General features: G+C 35.2%; 1 protein-coding gene and 1 long non-coding RNA gene across 9 annotated transcripts in view; one reads left to right on the top strand and one right to left on the bottom strand.

The window, feature by feature from the left end:
• The window catches only part of LOC100744339 (regulator of G-protein signaling 9), a 43,418-nt gene extending 16,851 nt beyond the window's left edge, over positions 1 to 26,567 (bottom strand). Inside the window, exons 1-5 of one of the 8 annotated variants that reach the window (XM_033323102.1) lie at positions 26,187 to 26,567; positions 25,446 to 25,753; positions 18,850 to 19,067; positions 8,695 to 8,929; positions 3,382 to 3,491 (exon numbers count right to left, since the gene is read on the bottom strand). In XM_033323102.1, coding sequence (XP_033178993.1) covers positions 3,382 to 3,491; positions 8,695 to 8,929; positions 18,850 to 18,918 — 414 coding nt within the window. In that variant the 5' untranslated portion in view covers positions 18,919 to 19,067; positions 25,446 to 25,753; positions 26,187 to 26,567. Of the gene's footprint in view, positions 1 to 3,381; positions 3,492 to 8,694; positions 8,930 to 18,849; positions 19,068 to 25,445; positions 25,941 to 26,186 lie in introns of those variants that run through there. The other 7 variants (XM_024370490.2, XM_024370489.2, XM_033323103.1 and 4 more) reach the window with 7 other exon arrangements.
• On the top strand, positions 1,652 to 26,611 carry LOC105681323. Its single transcript, XR_001102589.3, has 3 exons — positions 1,652 to 1,767; positions 24,154 to 24,159; positions 26,598 to 26,611. It is a non-coding gene; the product is annotated as an uncharacterized LOC105681323 (long non-coding RNA).
• Positions 26,612 to 26,621: the final 10 nt, after the last annotated feature.

Here is a 26,621-nt window from a genome sequence, read left to right as displayed (position 1 = left end):
AAAATTTGTAAACGTTTAGATATCTGTGATAAAAAAAGACCATCTCAAAGAATTAGCTGATTATCAGTATTATAATATCGTATTTGGGCTCATTTTAATCAGGAAAATGTTGACAATGTATTAATGGTAATTAAAAAAAATGTTTAATAAAAATATTTCTCCGTTCCATTGGTGTTTTGTCTCACCGATACGAAGGCGAAACGACCGGTCTCGTTGTGCGACCGTTTCAAGAAGCCGAGATAAGGTCACGCGGGCAGGGATGACAGAACGATGGTGAAGATTGATTATATGCATAAACAGAGCAGTCTCGCCGTTCCCGCTTTTGACGAGAGACCAGAAGCGCACACGAGACCAGCCGACGTATCTCGCTGACAAATAAGCGAAAGGCATCTGCCGAAACACAACCTGCCGCCGACCTTATTTCGGGCACTTGATACATTGAAAATTTCATTAACGCATTGTTGACATTTTCCCGATTGAAATGAAACCAAACACAATATTATTTTATTGTCAATTTTTTATTAGCCAATTTTTTCATATCGTTTTCTTTCTTCGCGCGGTGTTTCTTGCTTTTCAATACACCCATCTATTGCTATATTTAACAATTGCAACTTTCTTTTCACATAGAAATGTTTTACTGCTTGAAAGCTGTCCATACTACTCGTTATATCGTAGATCTCATACAATCCAGCTCGCCTCGCACCAAACCTAGTTTGGAAGCACGACCGATGGCGAATTTTATTCTTTATGGCCTGCTTTGTGCGCGAACGCATTATCACTATATACCGATTTATCAGTGCAATGTGATACTTTTAATCTGTATATAGACATATTAGTTATAACGTATAGCAACGGTATACACGAATAAAATTCAGTCGTTAAATATTTTGTTCTCCAACAGTAATACGATGCAATTATATTTTACAACATACCATATTAATATCATAACATCTAGATCTAGATATATATGAATTCTCTTTGTTTAGAAAAAGAGGAAAGGAAAAAGGATTATCATGTACCGTAAAAACATATTCTTCAAAATCGTATTTGAAGTATTTGTCAAGATTGTCAATCAGTGTGCGCGAGATGCCTTTTCGTAAGAAAGTAATTATGTATCATGTTTCTTCGTCGCATCTTCACAACTGGCAAGAAAAGTTGTTTTAATAGAACGATGCAGTTCCCATGCAGGTCCATCTAACTGATATCGATGATTTTTTAGTATGTTTTATTATGTTATATTTGAGCAACCTTTGTTATACGCGTAAAAGAAAAACCTCGCGAGTTTATATATAAAAACTTATCGCGGTACGAGCTGGTAATATGATCACGCCCGTAGATAAATCTAACCGTGCACGGTAGAAGTCCCATATATATATAGTATATATTATGCCTTTGCGCTCGAGGACTTTTTCATTCAGGCGAAGTAGCAACTCGAGATGATTTAGCGCATATGTGACGCGTGACTTATAGATAACGTAAAATGATTTTATGCGCTAATTAACTTACGAAAACATTATATTCTAATAATTTATCTATATTTGCATCTTTGGAAATATGACTTTGTAATATTAATTTCTGTACTTTTTATATAATTTACAAAGCATTCACCAAGATGCATTCTTGAATACAATTGACCGCATTTCTCAACAATTCTAGATCAAGTTCATCGTCATTTGAGCTAATTTCACTTCCGGAAACCATTTTTTTAGAACATCTAAACTATAATACTTTTGCCATGATCGTCGAATCCGAACTAACGTCGGTGACGTTTTCAAAACCATTTCCAAAACCGGAGGGATTTGAGATTAAATAGTTCACCTCCATTTTAAAGTGTAACACTTTACACGTCCTAACAAAGAACATAAAGAACTAAAGAATCTATTTACGAACCAATACTGCGCTGTCTTCAATTGGAGATGTCGAAAAAATTTAGCATAAACAGGAACTGTCGCCTCTCACCCGTCACTCGACTTACCGCACGAAACGCCGTGGCGACTGAGTCGCCTCTCGAGTGTAAAGGGTTATATATATGTGTGTGTGTGTACATATTTATTATATAGTATAAGTTTATATTTATAACACAGACACACACGCGCGCGCGTATAAGTATATGTATGTTTATAATAGTGCAAATTGCATCAACAATAATTTTTTTAGTCAAGATATGAAACTAGCTAAAGTTTTATGCGTATTGTATACCGTAGCAGATAAAAGTCATGAAAATCATGAAAATGAATTCAAATTAAGGCTGAAATTCAAATAGGGCTCAACTCGACGATGTTCATTTTTAATCGAGTTATAAGTTATAACAGACATTTCTAGCAGCTTCGCACATACAGTTGTGCATGGAACCTTTAATCCCGCCTAATCCCCGTTTATAAACAGAAGATAAGTGGCCGGCAGCTTGCCAAGAGTAACCAATACAGATGCGTATACTGTGACAGTATACGCCCAATCGTAGACAAATTTCACTGTAGCGGTACCGACGGTTCTTTGCGAATATCTCGCAAGCTAAGGCCCAATGTGATACGTATAGGAGAAAGTTGTGCAAAATGTTGATTTCTACCACATCAAAAATGAACGAAATCGATGAGCTTGGTCTTCTTGTAAATATTACGAAAGGTTGTAAAAATGAAAGGTTGTATTTACTATTTTCTTCGCGATTCCGATCAAGTACGATTTGTAAAATTTTGTTTCGTGTCATCTGATAAACTGATCGATCCTTGTAAAAAGATCGAAGTCGTTTGGTACCAATTTTGAACAAGTTATTCTGTGCTAAAGAGTAACTGTATCTACTGCTATACCTAAACAATTTCAATTTTTTTTTCGTATATAATCGCATATAATTCGCATGTAATTCATTATAATTGGAAGATGTCCATACTACTCTTACGAGTATGCCAAATCCAGCTCGCCTCGCGTGAAACCGGGTCTGGAAGCATGCCTCGAGGCAAATCTTACCGTCTAGGACATACTCAACCTTAGCGGCACGTAGCCCGCTTCAAAGTAAAAATGTCAAAAGTTTTTTCATAAATATCTCGGTAACTAAAGCGAGCGACGATTATATCATGTACAGAAAAAAATTGTTCAAAATCGTGATACCGATAACATATTTGAAAATCATCGAAATCGGTAAGTTGGATTCTTATCTGCATGATAGTATATAATTAGCCTTTTTCAACGAGGTACCCTACACACAAAGGCACTGATTCAGAATGACTTCTTAAAAAAATTGGATCGACATCGCATTTCGCAAATATTAAATACAATGTATACATATATAGCATATAAATATATATATACTACGTATATATGGCGCATAATGAATCCGAGTTCAAAAGATACTCGATTCTGAAGCATGTAGTATGACAAATACGGTACCTGAAATCTATACAGAGAACTATCATCCCTTACGGTGAGTGTCTTGGAGTCATTCACCGGGAAGAAGTAGCCATACTGGCAGAGCTGATTGGCAATATGGACCGCCTCTACTGTCAACATAACAATTTACTTTCACAGCTGCCGGAATCGTTGAATACATTTAATTGAACGGAAGGCATTAAGTGATACCTAATCACGTGCAACTTATCTAGTCTTTGCCGTATTGCGCGTACATCGTGTGATGAGTAGCAATTAACACGGCCAGCCATTGATTCGGAGCGAATATTTAGAGCGACGCATGCTGTTTAATCATAAGAAAGCCACATCACTGAAAAAAAACTAATTTTTTCTCTTTGTTTCGAAAACATAAACAAATTCACCACTACACAACCGAAATTCTCTATTCAACATATTTTTTTCACAAGCAATTTCTCAGCTCAAGCGAATGTGTGTATCTTTAATTATATTTTGTTTAAATAATCCTTTATTCCATTAAATTCAATGAAAAGACAATGCACATACACAACTGATCAGAACAAAACTAAACTAATGAAAACTAAATTAACGGGGCCAGTGAAAGGAAACGAAGTGCAATACAAGAAACTTGAACTAAAGAACAAGAAACAAGTAACTAAAAATAAGGTAATAACGATAGGTACAAATTCATACGAATTATAGAATCTTCAAACACTGATAGCTGAATCCAGAATATACAGGGTGGTTGGTAACTGGCGGTACAAGCAGAAAGAGGGTGATTCGGTTTGTAGTTTTAAATAGATCTCGTTTATCATGATACCTTTTTCCTACAAAAGAAAATTGAATATCGTGTTAATAAAAATAAAAGAATGTTTCTATCGCGAAGGACGCACAAGCTTCGAAAATTCTTTTCACCGTACTATTGCCCTTGTTGAAAATACAATCACGATTTTATCTTTAATAAGATTTGTTAAAAAGCTATTTAAACGCATAAATTGACTATGGCAGCTATGAAATAACGCTACTTCATCTATCGAATACCACAACCATCTTTTCTATCGGTCTAGTTGAACGCATTGCTGACCGATGGATCGTAATGCATCTTCCATTTCACTTAGCGACATATTACACTGCACTGTTTTAGTTTAGATATAGTATATAATATATCCGAGTTAAAATATTTCCAATATTATTATAATAATGATACATAGTTGAAAACGAGATACAATATCGATAATGTTGATATTTACGAAAAATTCAAAATTTGGTCGCGATGGAAGAAGAATTTTCGAGTAACGTAGAAAAATGATTTAGACAACTCAATACCGGCAGTAAAAAAATATCATAGAAAATGTGAAGTATACTTTAATACAAATATTCTCATATACCATTGCATAAACTCATTTGTTTCGAACAATTTCCTTCTAATGCTGCAAAAGTATTAAGTACTTCGCTTTCATTCAACGAATAAATATTCGTAGGCGTACTTTATACAGGGTGGTTGGTAACTGGTGGTACAAGCGGAAAGGGGGTGATTCTACGCGAAAAAAGAAGTCGAAAATATAGAATAAACATTTTTCGTTCGAGGCTTTGTTTTCGAGAAAATCGGTTTTGAATTTTCGCTCGGTACGCGTGCACTTTATCGCGTCTCGTTATAACGGATCTCACTGTAGATCGTTGTCTCGATGGAAAAATTTAACAAAAAAAAAAATTTTTATTCTATATTTTCGACTTCTTTTTTCGCGTAGAATCACCCCCTTTCCGCTTGTACCACCAGTTACCAACCACCCTGTATAAAGTACGCCTACGAATATTTATTCGTTGAATGAAAGCGAAGTACTTAATACTTTTGCAGCATTAGAAGGAAATTGTTCGAAACAAATGAGTTTATGCAATGGTATATGAGAATATTTGTATTAAAGTATACTTCACATTTTCTATGATATTTTTTTACTGCCGGTATTGAGTTGTCTAAATCATTTTTCTACGTTACTCGAAAATTCTTCTTCCATCGCGACCAAATTTTGAATTTTTCGTAAATATCAACATTATCGATATTGTATCTCGTTTTCAACTATGTATCATTATTATAATAATATTGGAAATATTTTAACTCGGATATATTATATACTATATCTAAACTAAAACAGTGCAGTGTAATATGTCGCTAAGTGAAATGGAAGATGCATTACGATCCATCGGTCAGCAATGCGTTCAACTAGACCGATAGAAAAGATGGTTGTGGTATTCGATAGATGAAGTAGCGTTATTTCATAGCTGCCATAGTCAATTTATGCGTTTAAATAGCTTTTTAACAAATCTTATTAAAGATAAAATCGTGATTGTATTTTCAACAAGGGCAATAGTACGGTGAAAAGAATTTTCGAAGCTTGTGCGTCCTTCGCGATAGAAACATTCTTTTATTTTTATTAACACGATATTCAATTTTCTTTTGTAGGAAAAAGGTATCATGATAAACGAGATCTATTTAAAACTACAAACCTTGAATAAGAACGAGCAAAGGGTGGTGGTTCTTTAACTTTCTACGAGAATCAACAGTGATAACTACCTAGGATACATTACCTTCTTGTTTATATATCTATCCTGTCAAGAAGGACCCATTAAACTGTAATAACTATAGAAATAAACAACAAAAAATACATGTATATCGCATTATGCGATATGTCTAAAATATTAATCCCCGCGCGCGTTTGTATGTGTGTATGGTTAAAATAAATATCATAAAATCTCCCTTCTTTAGTTATATATACCGAAGCAGTTTCTTTCACAGCACCGGGCTGAAAGTATGTTCGATCAACATATGCTACCAGAACGGTTTAAACGCGCAACGCATAAATGTGCGCACTATGGCACATGTACATATAATATGTGTACGTATATTAATAAGAAAATTAATCGAATTAAAATCAAATTCGATTAATTATGAGAGTCAACAAAAAGTGACGATCAGTGTCATCGATACGTTATTTAACGATTTCATTGCAATTAAGGACGCCTGTAGAACGAATCTGTTACATCGTTTTCCTATTGCTTCTAATCGTATAGTTGTATCTTAGAGGCCACTTTATGCTCTTACCTTTTATACGATATAATTATTTACTTCCAAATTTAACAATTACTTTATTCGTTGCAAGCCGAAGCCATAAACCGAAAAAGCTTATGTTTCAAGAACACATATCGTAAAGAAGCATATCTCACCAAATGAAAGTTATAACTGTATAATAATACAAGTGTCTTGAAAAGTGTTTTTAATTGAAACCTATTAAAGATGAAATTAATGGGTTGTATTTTAAGTTCAGCTAGTACATACTTCCTATTTCCTTACTATCAAATCTTGATATTTATAAATCAATTACAGTCCATTGTGTCCTCGCTGCTGTTGTTATTTTCATATTAGATTATCGTCAAGGTAAAGAGTAAAAGGTCGTATTTACCGACAAAAGTAAATTGAATCGCCGTAGGTCGAACGAAATAACCCAGAGACATTGTATCGATGACAAATACAATAAAAAATGCTTTAAATTTAACTTGTTCGAGTGTTCGTTTATGTGTCACCGTAGATCTAAATCATTTTTTTTCTTTTTATTTCAATATCGTTAAAAATGTTTTTTGCAGTTTATCAAAGAATGCTGTTTGGTTTGGATTAGTCAGATTCTTTTTTTAATTATACAAATGTACAAAGTCGAAGATACGAAGACCGAAGACGTATACGTAACTACAAACACGCAAAGAATTACTAAGAAAAGTTGACGTATGCTGCCATTATAACGCTAGAACTGCAACTTAAATACGAATATATAATTGTAAAATGCGTTATGGGACGGCCGATATTACGTCGATAAATGTAAGATTAATAACAACTAGTTGTTCAGGAACAAAGCATTATTAGCAGTAAACTTAATAAAAAAATAAAAGCAAATTAAACGAAATACATTGGAGTTATTATTTTATTACTTATAATATTATCGAGTTTATAGTGTATGCATGACATTTTTTGTTCAGAATGACCTGCTGGACACGTTGGTAAAATTTATCCAACGCCTCGATTGACACTTTGTATCTACATATACAGGGTGAGGCAATAAGAATATTTCCGTTATTTGTAATGTTATGAAAATATATTAATATATAGAACAAAACTTGCAAAGTATAGGGGGGAACGTACTGTGATGCAAATGCTTTTCGTATGAACGGTATAAAGAAGATTTTAAGGTCATATCCTATTTTTTTAAGCTAATTTTTTTATCTTGGTGTAATAATTAGCCGGTATTGAGACAACTGGCGTTACGACATATCGCCCTCTATACCGTACCAGTTTCGTATATAGACATTTTTTACAACATTACAAATAATGGAAATATTCAGGGTGGATATAGTTATCGCCCTCTATATATACATATATATGTTCAAATTTTTTAACAAATGTATCGCAGATTGCAGTGGTTTTGTATTGTATAGTCAATTCTGTAACCGGATCTCATGTCCTATATATTTCTTTCTATAATGATATCGGATTACACAAAACAAAAAATAATTAGGACATTAACTGGGCTGATATTCTTAATCTTATTTTTATTAACGCAGAAAAATGACAGATTGACTGGCATAGCTTGGACAAAGTTAGTAATAATAAGAAATTTGAAGAATTTTTATTTAATTATCGAAATTGGAAACATTTGGAATAAAGTCCCGTTACGTTGCTACCGATATCTAAGTACTCGCTTGCCAGAAAGACAGAACGAACAGGGAACGAAAAAATGACTCGATGAGAAATAGTCTTATTTAAGTGCTAAAGGATAGGAAGTTTACAAAGTTTCGATGTTACAAAGATTTCAAGGCTTTGTCTTCCGAAACTACTTAGTTCCGGATGTAGATACATTAAAAATCAGTAAAAATATATAATTAACAATTACTATCAAGCGTTAATAGCAGTTACACGATGCACTCGCGCCAAATTTTCACATAGTAAAAGCTGAATCTCTTCTATCGGCATAATACGAATAAAGATCACAGGGACGCTACGAATAGAGAAGGAAGGGCAACAGAAGAAATAGAAAACCGATACGATACCTTTGGCCTTAGGTTATCTAGGATGGTAATAATATATGTATATTCGACGATTTAGGGAAATAATTAAACTCAATTGGCAGTTAACAATTCCATGGAACGCAACAGGCACAATAGAAATATAGAAATACGACATAAGAAACGTGTGATGAGAAACATTTTAGCACGAAACGTAAGTGAGTCAACAAGACACTAATTCGCGGAAAAATCTAGATAAGCAACAATCCATTCCATATACGAATTTCATACCTGATTCCTCGATAGAAAGCCGCTCTATCAGCCACTCGATGAGATCGTAACCTGCAACACGCAGGCAGCCTACTGTAGTGTCCTGGCCGTGATGGCCGCTTACGTTTACTCCACAACGTAGATACCGATGGCACTCACCCATGAAAGCTGAGGGAATTGAGGTGAGAAATTGTTTTTGGCTGCGCACGGGTACCCCGTTCTCAGGGTCTTGCATCTCCCGCACCAGCCCCTCCATCTGTAATAAATACAGTCAAACGATTAATAACGGTGGTATACTTCGTATTCAAGATGGTTCTATCCATCTCGTTTCCCCATTTTTTTTTTTCTTTATGGCGTAATTGATCTTTTTTCCTTTTACTTTAAAACATACATCTTTCGAGAATTAATCTAGATAACGATTAAAACTATCTCATACATAAATCTATCTATACATATACATATCTCTCGATATCATTGTGAAATTCGTCCAAGTCAATAATCGAACAAAATTAAATTTGTTGCTTTAATTATATGGTGATATACATATTTCAACCCCATATTTCTGTTACAATAATATCGACGCATTTGTGTCTAGTAATTAGGTAAATGAAATAAAGTTAAAAGAAGTTGTCAATTGTACGATTAGAATTGTTAACCAATTTCATTGGAAAATAAAATGACTGCTTTTTCATCGTATCACCACATCGGTTCAGGGAAATGAATTTTACCTAATTATTCATAATGCACATTAAATTTTAATAAATTTGACTAAGTATTTTAGATATTTTACTCGAAAAAACGTAATGATTTAAATATCTTGAAAAGAACATAACTTTGAACATTTTCATAATCAGCGGTACATAAATGTAAATACTAGAGACGCGAGGGTGCACGTATGTTCGAAATTGGGGCGGTGTTAAGCGGTGTACAGCTTAGCCACGCCACGCCACGCCATCCCACGTAAAGAGATAATTGGTGCCGTTTGACTTAAAGTAAAAACGTGGTGCCGAGCAATCTATCTGTACTCTATCTAGGCAATGCTATCCCAGATAAAAGGATAATTGGCGTCGTCAATCTGGGGTTGGGAATGCAGATGGCTTGAGCAGCCGTTTTCTCTTCGCCAGTTGTTTTCCGCCTACGAGCGTGTCACGTAAAATTAAGGCTTAGGTTTTAAAGACAAGAAGGTTGAACCGTAACACCGCTACTATCTTTCTTTTCTATCGAAATTCTTCCATCGAATTCTTTTCTATTTTATTATGAAGCTTGAATATCACAACTGAATAAGCACAGTTTACGCGACTGATCTGAGAGATGTTGACTGGTGAGAGTTTGTAGTTTCAGTCCAGAGGTGTTCTCGTATTATTACGGAGGAAAGCTCGGTGCGGGTGTACCCTTTGAACTAACAACGCGGATTCGTTGTTCACACTTTTCGTTAGAAAAAGTGAGGGTAACGATCCGCGATGCCAATTGGTTATAGCCCACGTTAATAAATGAAGATAGGAGGAGGAAGCCTCCTACCAACGTGGCTCGTAGTATAAATAGGGGATATAAAGAACCCCAAGCCAGAAGTCAACTTACGAGCTTTTTTCTTTTTTATTATTTAACTTGTACTTTACAATTTGTCCAACTGGACATTTGGTAAATTTTTCTAACTTAATTGCTAAATAACATGTGGATGGCTAACCTCAGCGGGAATACCATCTTCGAGTTTGACTATTTTATTTCTTTAGTGAGATCAGTGGGGTGATTTTTTTTAGTCTTCTTTCTATGAGAGTTTTGCTCGTTTCAACAGGCAGCTGGTTTGGATGTGTTGCCGTTCATTCCTTGTATTTCCGTCCTGCGTACCTGCCGATTTCTTCTTTGACCGTTAGTATTTTTAATTCTTTGCGTATAACATCGTTTCTGGCATTGTTTCTGACATTATTTATGTGGCTCATTGCTGCTGTCCCCCATAGTGGTATTCCGTACGTCTAAATTGGTTTTATTATCGCTTTGTAGATTTTTAGTTTATTTTTTAATCTACGAGTGCCGAGGCTATCCCTAAATTTCCGGTACCCCTAAATTTCTGAATGTACCTCGAACCTTATAATAAACATGTTATAACAAGCACACGAGCGTACATCATTTCATAACGGACCAAAAAACGTTCGGGCGGGATCTCGATACACCCGTATTGTTCGGGTTCTCAAAAGTTTCGTGATCCTACTTCGACTCGAGTATAAGCATGAACAGGCAGTATAAACATTATTAACCATTGACTAAGAAGGAGATAGAAGTGACGTTAAATGGGACTTTGTGTCTCAGATTCTGAAATACCGATCTGGGAAAGCTCAGAATGTTTCTTATGACGTAGTTACATGAGTTGAACAAATTCTCGCTGCACTCTAGTAAAATCAAAAAGATGAAAGAGGCAACGTCTATGCCTTTGTCACAGAGTCATAAATTAGCAATAGAAAAATCAAGGAGGCCTAACGAACATCCCACAGGGCATCGAAACAACAACGTAGACAATGTCCCAGTGTCAGAAAACAGTAACATCCCGGCAACACCCCGGCGACACCCCGTTCATAAGAGTCAAACCTATAGTATACAAACCTTCCTAAAATCAGATCCCGAGTCACTCTGTTCAATTCACGTAATAAACTCTGCCACCATATCTAAAGTCTGAATTTTTCTTACCTTGTTCGTAAAACGTTTAAACCTGTGCGAAATCATTCGAACGACGAGAGGAAACGACCAGCGATTTCTTAATTTCATCACTTCCCGCGTCTTCGACGTGACACGTATATGCTATTATGAGGTACGCATATGTTAGTGTCACGACCGGCATACTTCAAATCCGACGGACTGACGATAGAGATAAAGATGTGGCGGCACTCGGCGACAATGTATATCGCTGAAGTGCCTAATGAACCATCAACATCCCAACGGTCCTTCCACCGAAGGTTGTAGAAGAAAGAGCACGTGGCAACGATCGCGGACGCCTAGCAAATGCATGGACGGTGGGGATGTTGAGGGATGACAAAAGAAAGTAATCGGATCCGATCGAAAGTAAAATCATAAGAGTCTGTCTTAGAAAGTCACGCCTGGAGTTCGAAAGTAGATTGTAAAGTGTATTGTTGTTAGAAAACAAATAAAGTTTTCTTTTTTTATTTTTCACCTCAAATTCCTTTTTTATTTTGTTATTTTACGTGACATTAGCGTCAACAGTTTCAAGGCTATAATTTTTCAAAAAGGTAAGTTACGGAAGCGAAGTTTAGTTGGCGATTAGCAAAGGAGAGACAAGGAAAAAATGAAAAAAAGCAGACGCATTAATAACATTTAGAGCATAATAGAACATTAATAACATTAAACGAGTCGGAAATAGAATTTTCTGATTGCAAAAGAAATTATTAAACAGTTTGAAATGTTGATCTTGAATATAACTTCTATCGTTAGAAATGGGCTTGATCTAGGTCCAATATGAGTCAGAATAGTGGACGAAGAAAAATTCAAGATATACAGTTTAAAATAGACGCGGTCTCTCTGCCTATTTAGCAGGAAATGTTGAAACGAAGTGACATAGTGTACTGATAAAAAGTAGCTAACAGAAATTGGATGATGAAAGCCAGTTAGAAAATTCTTGACGATTTTTGGCAAGATCGGCAAAACGACTATACGAAAAATGGACGCCAGTGGCTAAACTGTCGCATAATTTAGAGATTGTGCTATTAGCCACGTTTCCCAGATATCGGAATTTGGGTACCGATTTTTTTAAAGCTGCATCGTTGATCAATCAAGAATATGATACGTATGCAGAATACGCGATGGAAAAAATTTTCTTTTGAGAAAAACCAGATAAAAAATATGCGAAGAGCAAATTGTTGAAATTATAATCCGGCTCAATGAGACGCTTTCTCGTTATAGATGTGGAAAATTATAGATAGAAGAGAATGCTGCACGTACAGACAAATAGCCTGATAGTGTCAAACAAAACAAAAAGATGATTCCAAAGTTACAAAATTGCAATGACGTTATGACTGCAACAAAATTGACCATAATGATAGAAGTGTCGATATAAACAGCAAGCTATGAAGAAGAGAGAAATCAAGGTAGTTCAGACAGGTCGTCTGCACATTACGCGATTAACTACACGAGACTACGTTGTTTCAACTGTTGCGGCACAAGGCCTTTGTAACCGTCATCTTGCTAAAATTACGACTAACGACGAACGTGTAACATCAACCACATCGCAATCCACATCAGAGACCAGGTCGCACACCGAGGGCAAGATGGCAACCGGATGTCTACACATCCGCCACAACATCGTCACTAGACTTGACTGATTTTTCATCTTTCGAACACTTAACATCTCTTTACCGGGTTTCTACCCTCAGATCAGTCGCCTACTTAATTTGTATAAAGTTGTTAGAGTAAAGTGTAATTTATGCGTGTCAATTCAGTGTATACTCAATTGTGACTATTAAGTGCATAATAAAGCGTAATAAAAAGAAAGTTAATGATTGTGTTTCGATTCAACCTTGTTATTTTTATATAATCTGACTTGTGACTTGTGATTTTACGTGACAAACGCGACGCGTTTCGCGGTCCTGGCACAATGATTCTCTTTCCAGCGGCTTCTTTGCTCCTTATTATACTATCGCGGAAAGACCGACGAAATATATACAGTGTTGCGATATAGCGTAAGTGCCGACAGGTCGAAAGGATCGGAAACTTCAATAGGCCTAACGGTCCGTCAATATGACTTCAGTACCGCAGTTGGTAGTTAGTCAGTCGGGAGTCAAGAGTCAAATTAGAAGGAAGTTAGTCGTTGCAACGGATCAGTAAAGTCGACAGAGAGTTCGAGACAATATCAATAAACGCACTATTTTGAAGTAATACGCCGAGTAGTCCTTTGGCACCCTTCACGCCCTACATCTCACAACCTTGATAGATTCAGCCGCATCATTTTCTGTTGAAGTAATTACTTCAGGAAAAACTCTACACCTTCTCTTTCGTATATGGAGACCACTGTTACGAAGAAAATAGAATTTAGTGAAACAAAAAATTGGAAATAAGGAGAGATCCATATTATTGTGCCCTTGGATATAAATTTTGTTTTGGCTTAGAAGATCTAGAAACAAAAGAGCTATAAGTAGATATCTATAGCTGTTTCTCGTAGCCTTCAGCTAGAGCTACAAGATTAACTTTTTGGTAATGTCCTTTGCTATAAATATATGAACGTGCTCCCTATCATTCTTCTTCCTATTGTATTATAACACTGTAAGAGTGAAGATCTGGATCAGCATACGCTATACCTGTGCTTATACTTATACTCTTATTTATTTCAATATATTTTTCTATTACAAATTCATCCACTCGTTCCCCTATCAGTCAACCTCAACAATTTTCACCGCGGGAAGGAAGTGTTAGAAGAATCGGAGGGTGCTATGAACGATGCACATTAACGTTATGTAGAATTACTGAAGGCATAATTTGCAAAAACCGAAACAACGTTGATTGTACATAGTGCAAAATCTATACTTCAAACATTCTATATTGTACCGAATAGAGAATCATTGTACGAAGCTATACTACAAGTAAACACCATCTCTGGTACGGATTTAATTTTCAAAACATCAATGATACGGAACCCGAATTGTTTGACTTCCGTTTAAACAAAAAGAAGAAAATACATCCAGAAACGTATTTGGATATATTTATTTAGATTGGATTAGAAAATTATTTAACTTTGTTCAAACGTCCCATCAAAAATGAAAGAAGAATTGTATTACGTTTTGATGGAATATTAGTAATTAGTAATATTAGTAATTACAGATGACAAGATTCGCGTGGTAAATACCGGAGAAATATATTAGAACGACCACAGAGATACCAACAACTTATCCCAACATGAGATAGTACGTAAAATAATCAAGGATCGAAGAATATTAGAAAAGATAATTATTCGTCAATTCGTCATAGACAATCGCCGTATACGAGCTCAATTATATCAGTAAAGAAAAAAGATGGAAATGATAGATTATGCGTGGATTACCGAGCTTTAAATCCTACAACAGTAAGGGATCGGTATACTTCATCACGGATCGATGATTAACTTGATCGTCTAGAACAAGGTAAATACATGAAAATTCAAGAAAGCGGTTTCGCTTTCATCGTCCCCGATGGGCATTATGAATATTTAAGGACGTCGTGGCTTGACTTTACAGTCATACGACTACAAAATCCATTATCGAATATTCTTTTTTTCTTTTGCAAGAATTTCACAATCAATTCTCATTGAGAATTATAAGTAAATTATTCTGGTATGGTATAATACGTGGTATAAACGTGAATAATAAGTGATTATCGTATGTTTGATTCTAGCTGAATCGAATGTTTAGATCTAGAGGATAGTGTCTTTTTAGCCTGCGAATCTGATCCGTCGTGTCAAGTAATTGAATGACTAATGGGTTTTGGTGGTTGTTAACTCTTATGTTATTACTGAATTTGGATATTTCTTCTTTAACTGTAGGTATCTTAAGGTCGCGATGTATTGTTTCGTTGATAGCCTACCAAAGTGCATCTATTAGATCTTAGTGTTTTGATTGGAATCGTTGAAAAATTTCTATGTTGGAATTACTCGCTCTTCCCCATAGTTGGATCCCCATTATCGAATATGACATCATTTTCATTCGCATTGCCGCGAATGACTGCCAAGTCAAGGTGCGAGTCACTACGGCAGAGTCACACGCTCAGAAGCAGTATAGAGTAGATAAAACGTCCTGCATGCCATAGCCATCGAAATAATAACCAGATAGTAACAGAATAGCCGCGTCTGATATACATCCGATAATAACCTCTCCACAGGGGCCAAAACTTAGTGTAATAATCCTCTCAAATCAGCATTCAACACCTTTTTCTTCTAACACACTGAACCGTCACTCTGTTGGATTCGTACAATAAATTTTATTACCGTATCTAAAGTTCAAATTTTTTTACTTTACTTGTGAAACGTTCGAACTACGACGCGAGATCACCCGTGATCTGTCAATTTCATGATTTCTTGTATCTCCTACGTGACAACAGACTAATCGCGCGCGATTACGAAGTACGGATATGGAATATATACATGCTATACCCACGTTCGGAACAGTCATGCGCGACTAAATGTCATTTTGTTGTTAGAATGTGAGGAGTCCTCACTGAGGATGTGTTAATATATAACACTATCAACTTATAATGCTATATCACATTATTATATAATTGTTGAGATATGTATAATTTTCTGTGCTGGACTAGGTTAAATGCGTAGTAGAGATACTTGTATGCGAATATCAGTGTGTAGAAGTATGTGTGTCCGAAGCGTCTCGAAAACAAAGGAATGTAAACCTATCAGTCGGTTAAGAGTCGGTTAACAGTCGGGTATAGATGAAAGTGCTGAGACGCGTGCAAGTGTGTATCGATGAATATATAAGGAATCGTTCATGAAATAAATATTTCATTATTTTAATATTAATCCTCAGTATAAATTTAGTGTTCCTATAACATTATTTCGGCTTCAAAGATCCACAATTTTCAACAATAATAATACATGTAAACTCTCTAAGAGTTCAAATGCGAATACGTTTGTACGACCGTCTCTCGACGCACGACTTCTTTTGTTTCACGGACAGAGCGGCTTTCTTTGTTTTACGGAGAGCCATTTTGAGAGACACGCATTTCCCAAACGTACGGACAGAGATCAACATCGGAGATAGACAAGATCACAGAAGAAAGAGTAATTATTTAAAACATTGAAGACTCAGGACGTAGCTCAGGACGTTGAAAATCGATTCTCGATTTTCAGGTAGACATTGTACAGAACTTGCTATTTATTGTTTACTGTCATTAATTGGTTGTTGTTTATTTAATTATTACTGTTATTAATTGTTGTTAATTATTAATTGTTGTTTACTTCTGTATTTCATTTACGTGTTTTCATTTAATTGTTTAAAATAAACAATTTTATTTCTGTTTTTCAACCTACCCAAGAACTTTTTTATTTACTACTAATAGTTTTTCGACGTAAATATATATATAGGTTAAAAACTTTTTATAAGGAGTGCCATGATAGACCGATTAATGTGTTAAAAAACATATGATCCCGTTGAAAAAAAATTAAGTTAATCTTTGTTCGATTTCACTCATTCATGAAGATTCAAAATAACACGTGATTTACGGCTGGTTACTTCTGACAGAAAGATTTAACTTTTTATCATTTGGCTAGTAACACTCAGATGGTACACAACCTCGTAATAATTTCGACAAACAGCGTGCATTTTGAAATTTTCCAAACGCGGTAAAAGTTTGCTTACACCAGTGTTTCCATAATCAAAAAATTTGTCTGTCAGGACCTTCGACGTAACAAATGGAAAAGAGACCTAACTCGAACATGATTCTTGTCTTCTGTTTTTATAGTTTATATAGGTTTAGACTATATACCATTTTATTCGACTGCCGTAAGGCGACCAGAAACCAATATCGATGCATATGCTATTGTACAGTATATACAGACGCAAAATTATAAACAGAGTACACTGTAGCGGTAGTAACAGTTCTTTGCGAATATCTTGCAAACCTAGCAGCAGTTATATGTACAGAAAAAAGTTGTTCAAAATGCTGAGTTCTACGCAAATATACAAAAATCGAAATTAGCGAGGTAAATGAGACATCAACAATTAAATATTTCCCTACACATATAACCAGAGATCTCACGTAGCCGGTCTTTCCGAAATATCTGTAAGAAACTAAGATACCGCTACAGTGAATCCTGCTTATAATTGTACGTCTAGTATCGATTGCCGGTTGCCGGTCGCTTATCTTCTGTCTATAAACGAGGTCAGGCGAGATTAAAAATCTCATGTACAACGTTCATATGCTAGGCTGTAAAAGACATCTGTTACAACTTATAACTGAATCAAAAGTGAATATCATCAATGTACATATTGGGTTTGGGTTCGGGTTAGTTTTTTCAAGTTCAGTTGCCTCACGACATCCAGCAACGCTTTCGTTAAATAATGACAAATTATGTCGTTGTTTATTACTTAAACCTATAACCGGCTTCCTCGCAGCGTCCGAGTCAGGAATACGAGCAACACGGGTATATGTACACATGTACCAAGAATCCCTCCCAAACTTTTCTCCACCCGTTGCAATCTCGATACGTGTATCCGCACACCTCTAATATATTAAAATCCCGCCAGATCTTGCCCGAACTGTTTTCGGCCCATTCCGAAGCTCAGGATCTCGATATATACTCGGGACGAATCGCACACCTCTAGTAACTTCGCGCGCGCGTTTGTGTATCCTACGTATATCCATAAGCATAGACTCTCTTAAAATTTTCCAACTTAATTATTAAGACTTAGCCAATCGCGCGCGCCACAGCGAGCTATACGTTTCCCATTGCGCTCGGACAAGCAAGCCTATAACCTAACCCCAATCTATAACGCTGTCCACCGCGTGTTTTCCCGGTATCAAGGACTAATATTCACTACTTAAAAAACAAAGAAGTCTAAAAATTATTTAGGTGGTCAATTATACTTTGCGGTAATGATTTTATTTAACGATTTCACATATTGTTTATAAAAAACGTCAAATAGAAAGGATATATTATAAATATAAAAAATATAGGCAGGATTAAAAACATTAAGGATGACTAAAGATAAATAACACGACTTGAACGTTAAATTAAAAATTCATAATGCATTTTAATATCTGTTTACAATGTGGTATCGATCGATTATAACCTTACTTAGTCATAACTGATAGTGTAACTTTGTAATTAATTTTAACACCACTAAATTGGTGTATTTTATTATATACTGTACTTTATAAAAGCAGAAAAAGTGGTGCAATTGATTCAGGGCAATTCCAGGTAAACAATAACTGGTAATAATCAAAACAAAACAAAAAAAGAAAACGCGTTGCAAAAGTCAAAAAGGGAGATCTCCCCGTTCGGTCACGCAGCGATGTACTTTACAGAGGGGAGATCTCCCTATTCGGTTGGCTAGGGCTTAAACCATAAAACGATGTTTGATAAAATGAAAAATGACTGGAAAATTTTGTACTAGTATCAATATGCGAACTGTGAATCAAGTTTAAATAATGCAGCTAGTACTCTATTCATAATGTGTAAATAAGAAATTCATAAACCTTGTCGAAGGCGTAAGGCCTGTGAACGCGTGGCTCCTTCTTCTGTTGTTGATTATTAGAGGCCTCCATCGCGATCGAGGCGGCCCTCTGCGACGCTGACAGGAGCTGTGGCGGTATCGATGGCGGAGGGGGCTGGGGAGTTGGGCTGGAGACGGGTCTACCCGAACTCCATGGGGCTCTAGCCCCATCCCATCACTCCAGTCACCCCCGCACGCCCACTGAAATTTGTAAGGAATTATTCATTTCACATTGTGTTTTTACATAATTTTCATATTTTTAAGCTTAATTATAATACTACTTATAACAAGGCTAATTAATAGTTCAACGTTATCGGTATGTGCTAGCTGATGATTCTAACAAATGAGACAAGCTGTGTGTAGTTCTCAATTTTAAGTAATATAATGATTAGAAACAAATCGCGCAGAAAAACCTTTCACTGTTTAACAAACACTATGTATATGGCACAATTTTCTTTTACCAATACATACATCTTCTTATCGTTAAATTCAAAACATTTATATATGCTTGATTACTTTCTTAGTTGTCACGATACAAGAAAATGTTTCGAGAAGAATCTGTTGTATTTTAGAGGAAAGATTAAGTTATAAGAGTGAATGTCATCTGAAGGTCGTATCTTCTGAAAGCTTTTAAGTAGAGTGAATTAACTTTTTGTTTATATTAGAAAAGTGAAATCAATACGCATCCTAACCCCAATCATGTCCCATACTATGGCCCTGAAAAGATCTGAGTCGAAAATTTGGCAAGAAATTGACTGAGGTGAAAATTCGCAGAAAATTAATTGCAGAAACAAAATAAACATCTTAATTGCATTATTTTACCGCGCGCTGAGAATGTTGTCCTCCAAATTCAATACACTTATACAATACAGACTAATGCATGACTAGCTAGCTCTTTTTATTGTATCCGAAGATAAACTTGCACATTGCACGTGCGTTGGAAATACGGATTTTTATGCCTGCAGCCGTTATAGGAAAGTTGAGCACATATTAAACTAATAAATAGTATGATTAAAGTGTTTATTTTGTTTCCGTAATTCATTTTTCGTTTCCGCCTCAGTCATTTACTTCCGAAGTTTTCAGCGATAGGTTGTTTCAAGATCATGGGACATGGTTGGATGAGTTTTGATCTCACCTTTTTAGTAGTAAACGAAAAAAAAGATATTCCATTTAAAAAAACCTTACTATTACTATAAAATCCTAGAGGATTTAACCTTAAGACTATCTTCACACTCATAATCTAATTTCCCCCTTGAAATACAATAACTTTCTCTCGTAATATTTCTTTATCGTGACAGATACAGAGGTAATTAAGAACGACAAAGTTAGATAGGACACACTGTATAAATTTTTTATCGAAATTATCCGATCTACATACTGTTCAATTTAGTAAATTAGATTTATTTACGTAAATTAGAAATTAAATTTAATTTGTAATTAAGCTTTGGTGAACTGAGTGAATTACTTCCTCATCGACTTCAGTGGTCTTGAAATATGTTGTCAAAGTCACCATTTTTAAAAGCTTCTTCCTATACATATATAGGATGGTCGATTTTAGTTTCCGAGTTATACACGAAACTAAGTTTGGTACCATATACACAATGTCTTCGAAATCATGGTACAAATGGTCGCAGGTGGTGATTCCACGTACAAAAATAACATCTTTTCGTTTAAGGCTTTGTTTTCGAGGAAAATGAGTCTGAAAACCTATCAGGTACCACCCGTATATTAACTCTTCACGGACGAGTGTCGGCAAATATGATAACCGCCCAAGTCTTTTTTACTGTTGTGGACAGTTATTTTGAAGTGGCTGTAATTCTATCTTTCTAAGCGGTAATCTTATGCGTATTTACGTATGGGTATAGTAAACTAAACAGTATTATGTTATGAAAATTATAGACCTTTAGAAATCTTATCTTCCGTTTAACGTAAAATCGCGATGGGAATGATGGTCGAGTCAGAACGAATTTCAATCTTTCAATGGCATTACCGGATAAATCAGAAAGCTTATTATATATTTTTTATAATACCTTATACACGATGCCTAAAAGTTCCAAAAAGAACATGTTCGATAGTGATAGTAGTGATGACGAACGCTATTTTGAACCTGACAAGATAGAAGACGACGACAATGCTTTAGACAGTGGAAACGAACTCCGTTCAACAATGAATCGGCTCAGACGTTTCAACGTTTCTAGTAATAGTGACAATGATGATGAACTAAATATTGATGAAAATAATACAAGCCTCGACAATGAATAACGCAAACGTTCAACGTGTATATTTTCTCAACTGCGCGCGCCAATACCTCTCGTCCACAGCGACGCTCGCTCGCCGAACGGTCTTGCCCACAAAGGATTAACTGGAAACTTCGAATTATGAAATTTTTGTTTCTGTTCGTGTCTGTATTTTAAACATGGACAATGTCACGATTGCTTCCTTATTGTTGTTATCTTATCCGCGATATCGATTATTATTTTCCTTTATTCTGTATTTAATTTAAATGGTTTTATAAATGAGAATAACGTTAATACTTTGTAAGTATCCTTTTATTAATTAGGAAAGGAAGAAAAAAATTAATTAGTTAAGACATGGGTACCAGATGGGTTTTCAGACTCGTTTTTCTCAAAAAACGAAGTCTTAAAGGAAAAAATTTTATTCTTTTTTCACTTATTTTTGTATGTAGAATCACCACACGATCGCTTGTACCATAATTTCGGAAACACCTTGTACGTACCTTCTTTCTATATTTTGTACAAAATTGTAAATTAGATATTATAATTATTGCTTATGTACGTATATATATGCACAAATTATAACTGTGTTAATGTAGACGCACCATTATCGGTATTGCCTACGGGCCGTCACTACTTAAATAGCTTAATCCAACCTACTCCTTTGCATTTGAAATTCAGTAACTGGAATTTTTGTTATTTTTTTCACTGCTTATACGTCACTATGAAAATACGAAAATAATCCGTCAAAATTCATGAGTAGGTAATACATCAACAGCTTTACGCAGCATACATGATACCAAAAATACCTCTGTGTATGATTTGAAAATTAGAACCGACCACTCATATATATAGGAAGAAGTTGTTCAGAATGATGATCTTGACAACATATTTTAAGGGCTTCGAAATCGGTAAAAAGGTAAGGTCAGTAATTTGATTAAATTCTTTAATTCATTAAAAATATTAATAGGAAATAAACAATTCTTACGTCTAATTATTCCTCCGAACTTAATCATTTTTTGTTTCCATAGTGCAATACGTTTTCTAAATACTGTACTTCTTGTATGTTTCATAACACATAGTAATAATAAAAAATAACTAGCAGAAAACTGTAGCTTTATGCGGTAAATAAGAGAAAGTGACTTGAGACAGGTTTAATAAAATCTCCAAAATTCGGTACATATTCTATAAAAAGAAACGTATTACTAAAGGTCAGAAACATTATTTTATACGCGAACAATATACACGTATGTATCCACTTCGTAATCAATTCATTTAGGAATTACCATAGATAGAACATAATACATTATTTTTTTATTTTACTGCATACCCTTAATATACGAACGTCAACATTTACTTCTCTTTTAACTATACAAAAAATGCAGCTATTCAATTTACGAACAGTATTATAATTTTATTCTTAAGATTTATACCATTAAATACTTCGACTTCTCGATGTTTACGACAAATTTTTAGTAGTGTTAAATATATACATATATGTAATAGGGAAGGTACCCCAACAGATTAACGTTTATTTCAACTCATCAATAACTTTCGCAATATCTTATTTTCTATTTTCCTTACGAAAATTTGTTATTTTTCTGTGCCCTATTTTTACACATATGTATACTATCGCGCATAAGTATTTGGACTCGCAAATGATTACAAATATATAAAGTATATTTTAAATGAAGCTCTTCGATCTAATTTTTGCCTCTGATCCTATCTCAGGCAAGCATATATAATTAGTACATATTGATAAAAACACTGGTTGATATTAATTAATAGAAATAAATACAGCAATAATTATATGTAAATGAAAACTGCTTCTACAGAAACACCTTAGCTAAAAGTAACTTAAAGTGCATCTGTTCAATGCTTAGATCTTAGAATGATTGGGATATGTGTCTCCAACCACATTCTAAAAGTCTATATAGACTTTTCTAATGCCAGCGGTTTATTAGAAATAAATATAGAATTTAATTGACTCAGATACAAATGTATTTCTTGTTTTAGTTTCATTTTAGCAGAATATTTGGCCCCTATTATGACAAGAAGCAAAGCATTAGTAGTAGAGATAAGAATATAAATATTTTGATTAGATTGTATCCAGTGTCCAAATACCTATGCACGATAATGTAGGTATAAGAATTTCGTTGATTGTATCATCAAAGTATTTGCGATAGAAACGTAATGCGGTAATTAGAATTCATTTAATTGATAAATATGAGATTTTACTCCTTATTGTATCTTGATTTGTTATACGTTTAAATTAATCTACTTTTATTTGTATTAAAAATCTTGGAAACCAAAATGGGATAGAAAGCAATATTGAACACCTAGAAGGAATTGGTTACCAGGAAGAACAATATGATGGAAAGAGAGAGCAAAGAAAAGATTTAAGTAGTAGTATAATAGGCGTTATGTTATATATAAACACTGAAATTTTAAAATAGTCTATAGACAGAATACATATGATATGAATGAAATCGTAGATGAAGAAGAATGAATGAGGAGGACGTGAGTGCGTGAGATAACATAGGAAGTAAGAGATGTATGAAATAAAAGATGTAAAACCGGAAGTTCGTTCTAAACCGCTCTAAGCCAGAAATATGTATAATAAATAATAATAAAAAATAATAAATAAGTATTACACATCTTCTATTGTTAACGGTAGAAATAGTTTTGAAATATCTATGTTTAATACTTGTGTCTTTTTACGTTTAAGAAAACTTACAAAAAATAAATAAGTAACGTCTCTTACCTTCGGTGTCCTTATCATTCAAAATTATATGAAAGAAACAAAGCATAAGCATGTGAAATCGTTTACTACATTATCAATCTGGAGTGTAGAAAAATATTTTATTAAATTAACGGATTTCTATATCATTTTGCTCAACATAAAGAAATATTCATAAAAATATTAGCACTTTACAGTAATATGTAGCTACATAGTCTCTAATTCTTAACAGATATAGCTCTCATTATTTATTGACACATTGTAATCAAAATACAAAATGCATAATACTTTTTGTTCGAACTTATCGCTGAAGATTGATGTCGAAGAAAATATTTCATCTCCTTAATTACTAAAAAATACATGATTATTCTCAAACTTGAACTTTTGCAAGACATGCGTTTCGCACGCAATATACATGACACTACAAACGTAAATTTAAATATTATTCTAAACTTGTTTATTTTAAACCATGAGACAAAAGTAATACTGAACACATCTCAATAATATTTTTATCATATCGATATTGTTTGCATATTACGTATTATGTATAGATCATAAATAATAGACAGCAGTAATGAAGAGGGATACATAATCGCAGACAATCATATAGCTCGATAATACGGAAGTACATTCGCATCGTTTGACTTTCGTTGAATCGTTACTATAGCAATGACGATATCAAATACAGACCGGTAATAATAACAATGCTTGCAATCTTGAAATGTGTGCTAATAAGAAACCTTAAAAATAATTTATTCTTTATATTAATATTAGTACCATGAATTAACAAGCATAAATAGTTGGATTTCGAAATAGTCAAAAGTATTATTATGCATATTATGTGCCCAAAATGGATAAAATGCAAATGCGTGATATTGATGAAAATTTGGTGTCAATTTTTTATTAATAATGTTTTGCGATCAACATTAGGCTTTACAAATTTTTCCATATTCTATTCATTTTCGAAATGCGCGTCGAGAAACTGCGTCGTGACCCGGTTCACTTTCTTTAAGCTTTCGTTCATCGTCAGAATATGTGGTCGATATTTATTGCAGCTGCTTCGTACGATATTTTCCGACTCATTTTTTCACCTTTCCTCTTGAGAGGAATGTTTTCCAGAGAAACAAAAGTCACGCGATATATCTACATAATTGCAACATATTAATCGTAATACTGCGCGTAAAAATCACTTTTCAGTAAATTTATAGTATATTCGATTTAATGATTTCACCGATCAATTGGTGCGGACAGCTGACAGTTGATCGCAAAGCAACGCATAATAAAAAGAAAAAAGAGATTGAAAGAGAACAAAGAGAATATCGAAGAAGTAACAAACATGGAAAGCACATATATCGATGATACTAATTGATAAATACGATGAAAATTGATCGATGGAGACGCGTAATGATTGCGACATCCTTGTTACAGACATGTAATACGCGTGGAAACTTACGGAATTCTTATCGACAAGGACGAATGTAATATTGACAGTGTTGAAAGGGGAAGAAGGAAAAACAAAAGTTCTGACGAGTTTGGTTAAAGGTTGATCGTTAAGATTTATTTAAGTCAAAAATCTATTAACACAATGATAATTAAAGTACTCACTCGACGAGTCAGGGCAGTGTAGCTTCATATACGCGTCTCGTAGTGTATATCAGGCCATCGGAGCAGGGCCGAGTTCGCGGCCTTTCTTCCGCAGCTTCGAATCTAAAGCCACCGTCCGCACTGTGTCGAGGTACACCCGCGCGCGCACACCCGCGCTAGACCATTCTCAACACCAGCACTAGCACCACCAGCAGTACCAACGCTAGCACCAGTACCAACCACGACACTGATGCCGCTAACGCTTCTATGCCAAGCATATTTTCAACGGGACCGTCGACGACACCGACGCGACGCCGTGACGGCGGTCACTGTCGGCCAGACGAATATCAGGAGATATTCGCGGTTACAAAGTGGGGGGACAGATATAGAGGAAAATAGGCTATGTAGTAGGGAAAAAAGGAAGAAAAGGAAATGACTGTCGTGAAACTGGTCAGCGGTCGGAAAACGATTTGACAGCCTCTACACACCTTCGCTACGTTTCTTCCTATTATATATCTGTGTATACGAGCGCGCGCGCGTTTGTGTGTGTGTATGTGTACCTACAAAGCTCTTACTCGTGGTAAACACACATACACACACGTATACACTGTATGTACGCACGCACGCAGCACGCACGCACGTTTCTCTACAGCTGCATACAAATCGCGCACGTTTCTCGAGATATAACACGTTATTGTACACATAAACGCACGCGCGCGCGCTCACACACACACACACACACTCACTCACTCACTCACTCACTCTGCTCACCACAGACTGATTTTCCAAAGGATTTGTCACGTCACGTTTCACTTCATATTATGATGTATCATTGTCAACTAACGATACAGAACATCGCTTATTAACCACGCTGATCTATTAGCAACAATATCGTATTCAAATCTCGATGTCAATTTTGTAGAGGTCGAACCCCGCAAACATGTCGTCGTCGTCACTCTACAACTCCGCTCATCGTCAGTTTAGCTTCGGATATTCTCGTATTTATTCGTCGAGCGTTGTCGCGCACTTTCGGCCAAGGATCGGTTACTCAGCACCCTTTCAGAGCTTTCAGCTTCCGCAGCCTCCTCGTCTGCTAGATCCGTCACTCGTTCAGCGAACAAGTCCGCGCGCCCGAGTTATTCCGAACTTTATCGATGATGAACGCATATACAGAGAATCCTAGTTTATATATGTATA

This window comes from Bombus impatiens, unplaced genomic scaffold, assembly GCF_000188095.3.
Source record: "Bombus impatiens unplaced genomic scaffold, BIMP_2.2 scf_0775, whole genome shotgun sequence".
Taxonomy (NCBI): domain Eukaryota; kingdom Metazoa; phylum Arthropoda; class Insecta; order Hymenoptera; family Apidae; genus Bombus; species Bombus impatiens.
This window is presented reverse-complemented; position numbering and strand designations above follow the sequence as displayed.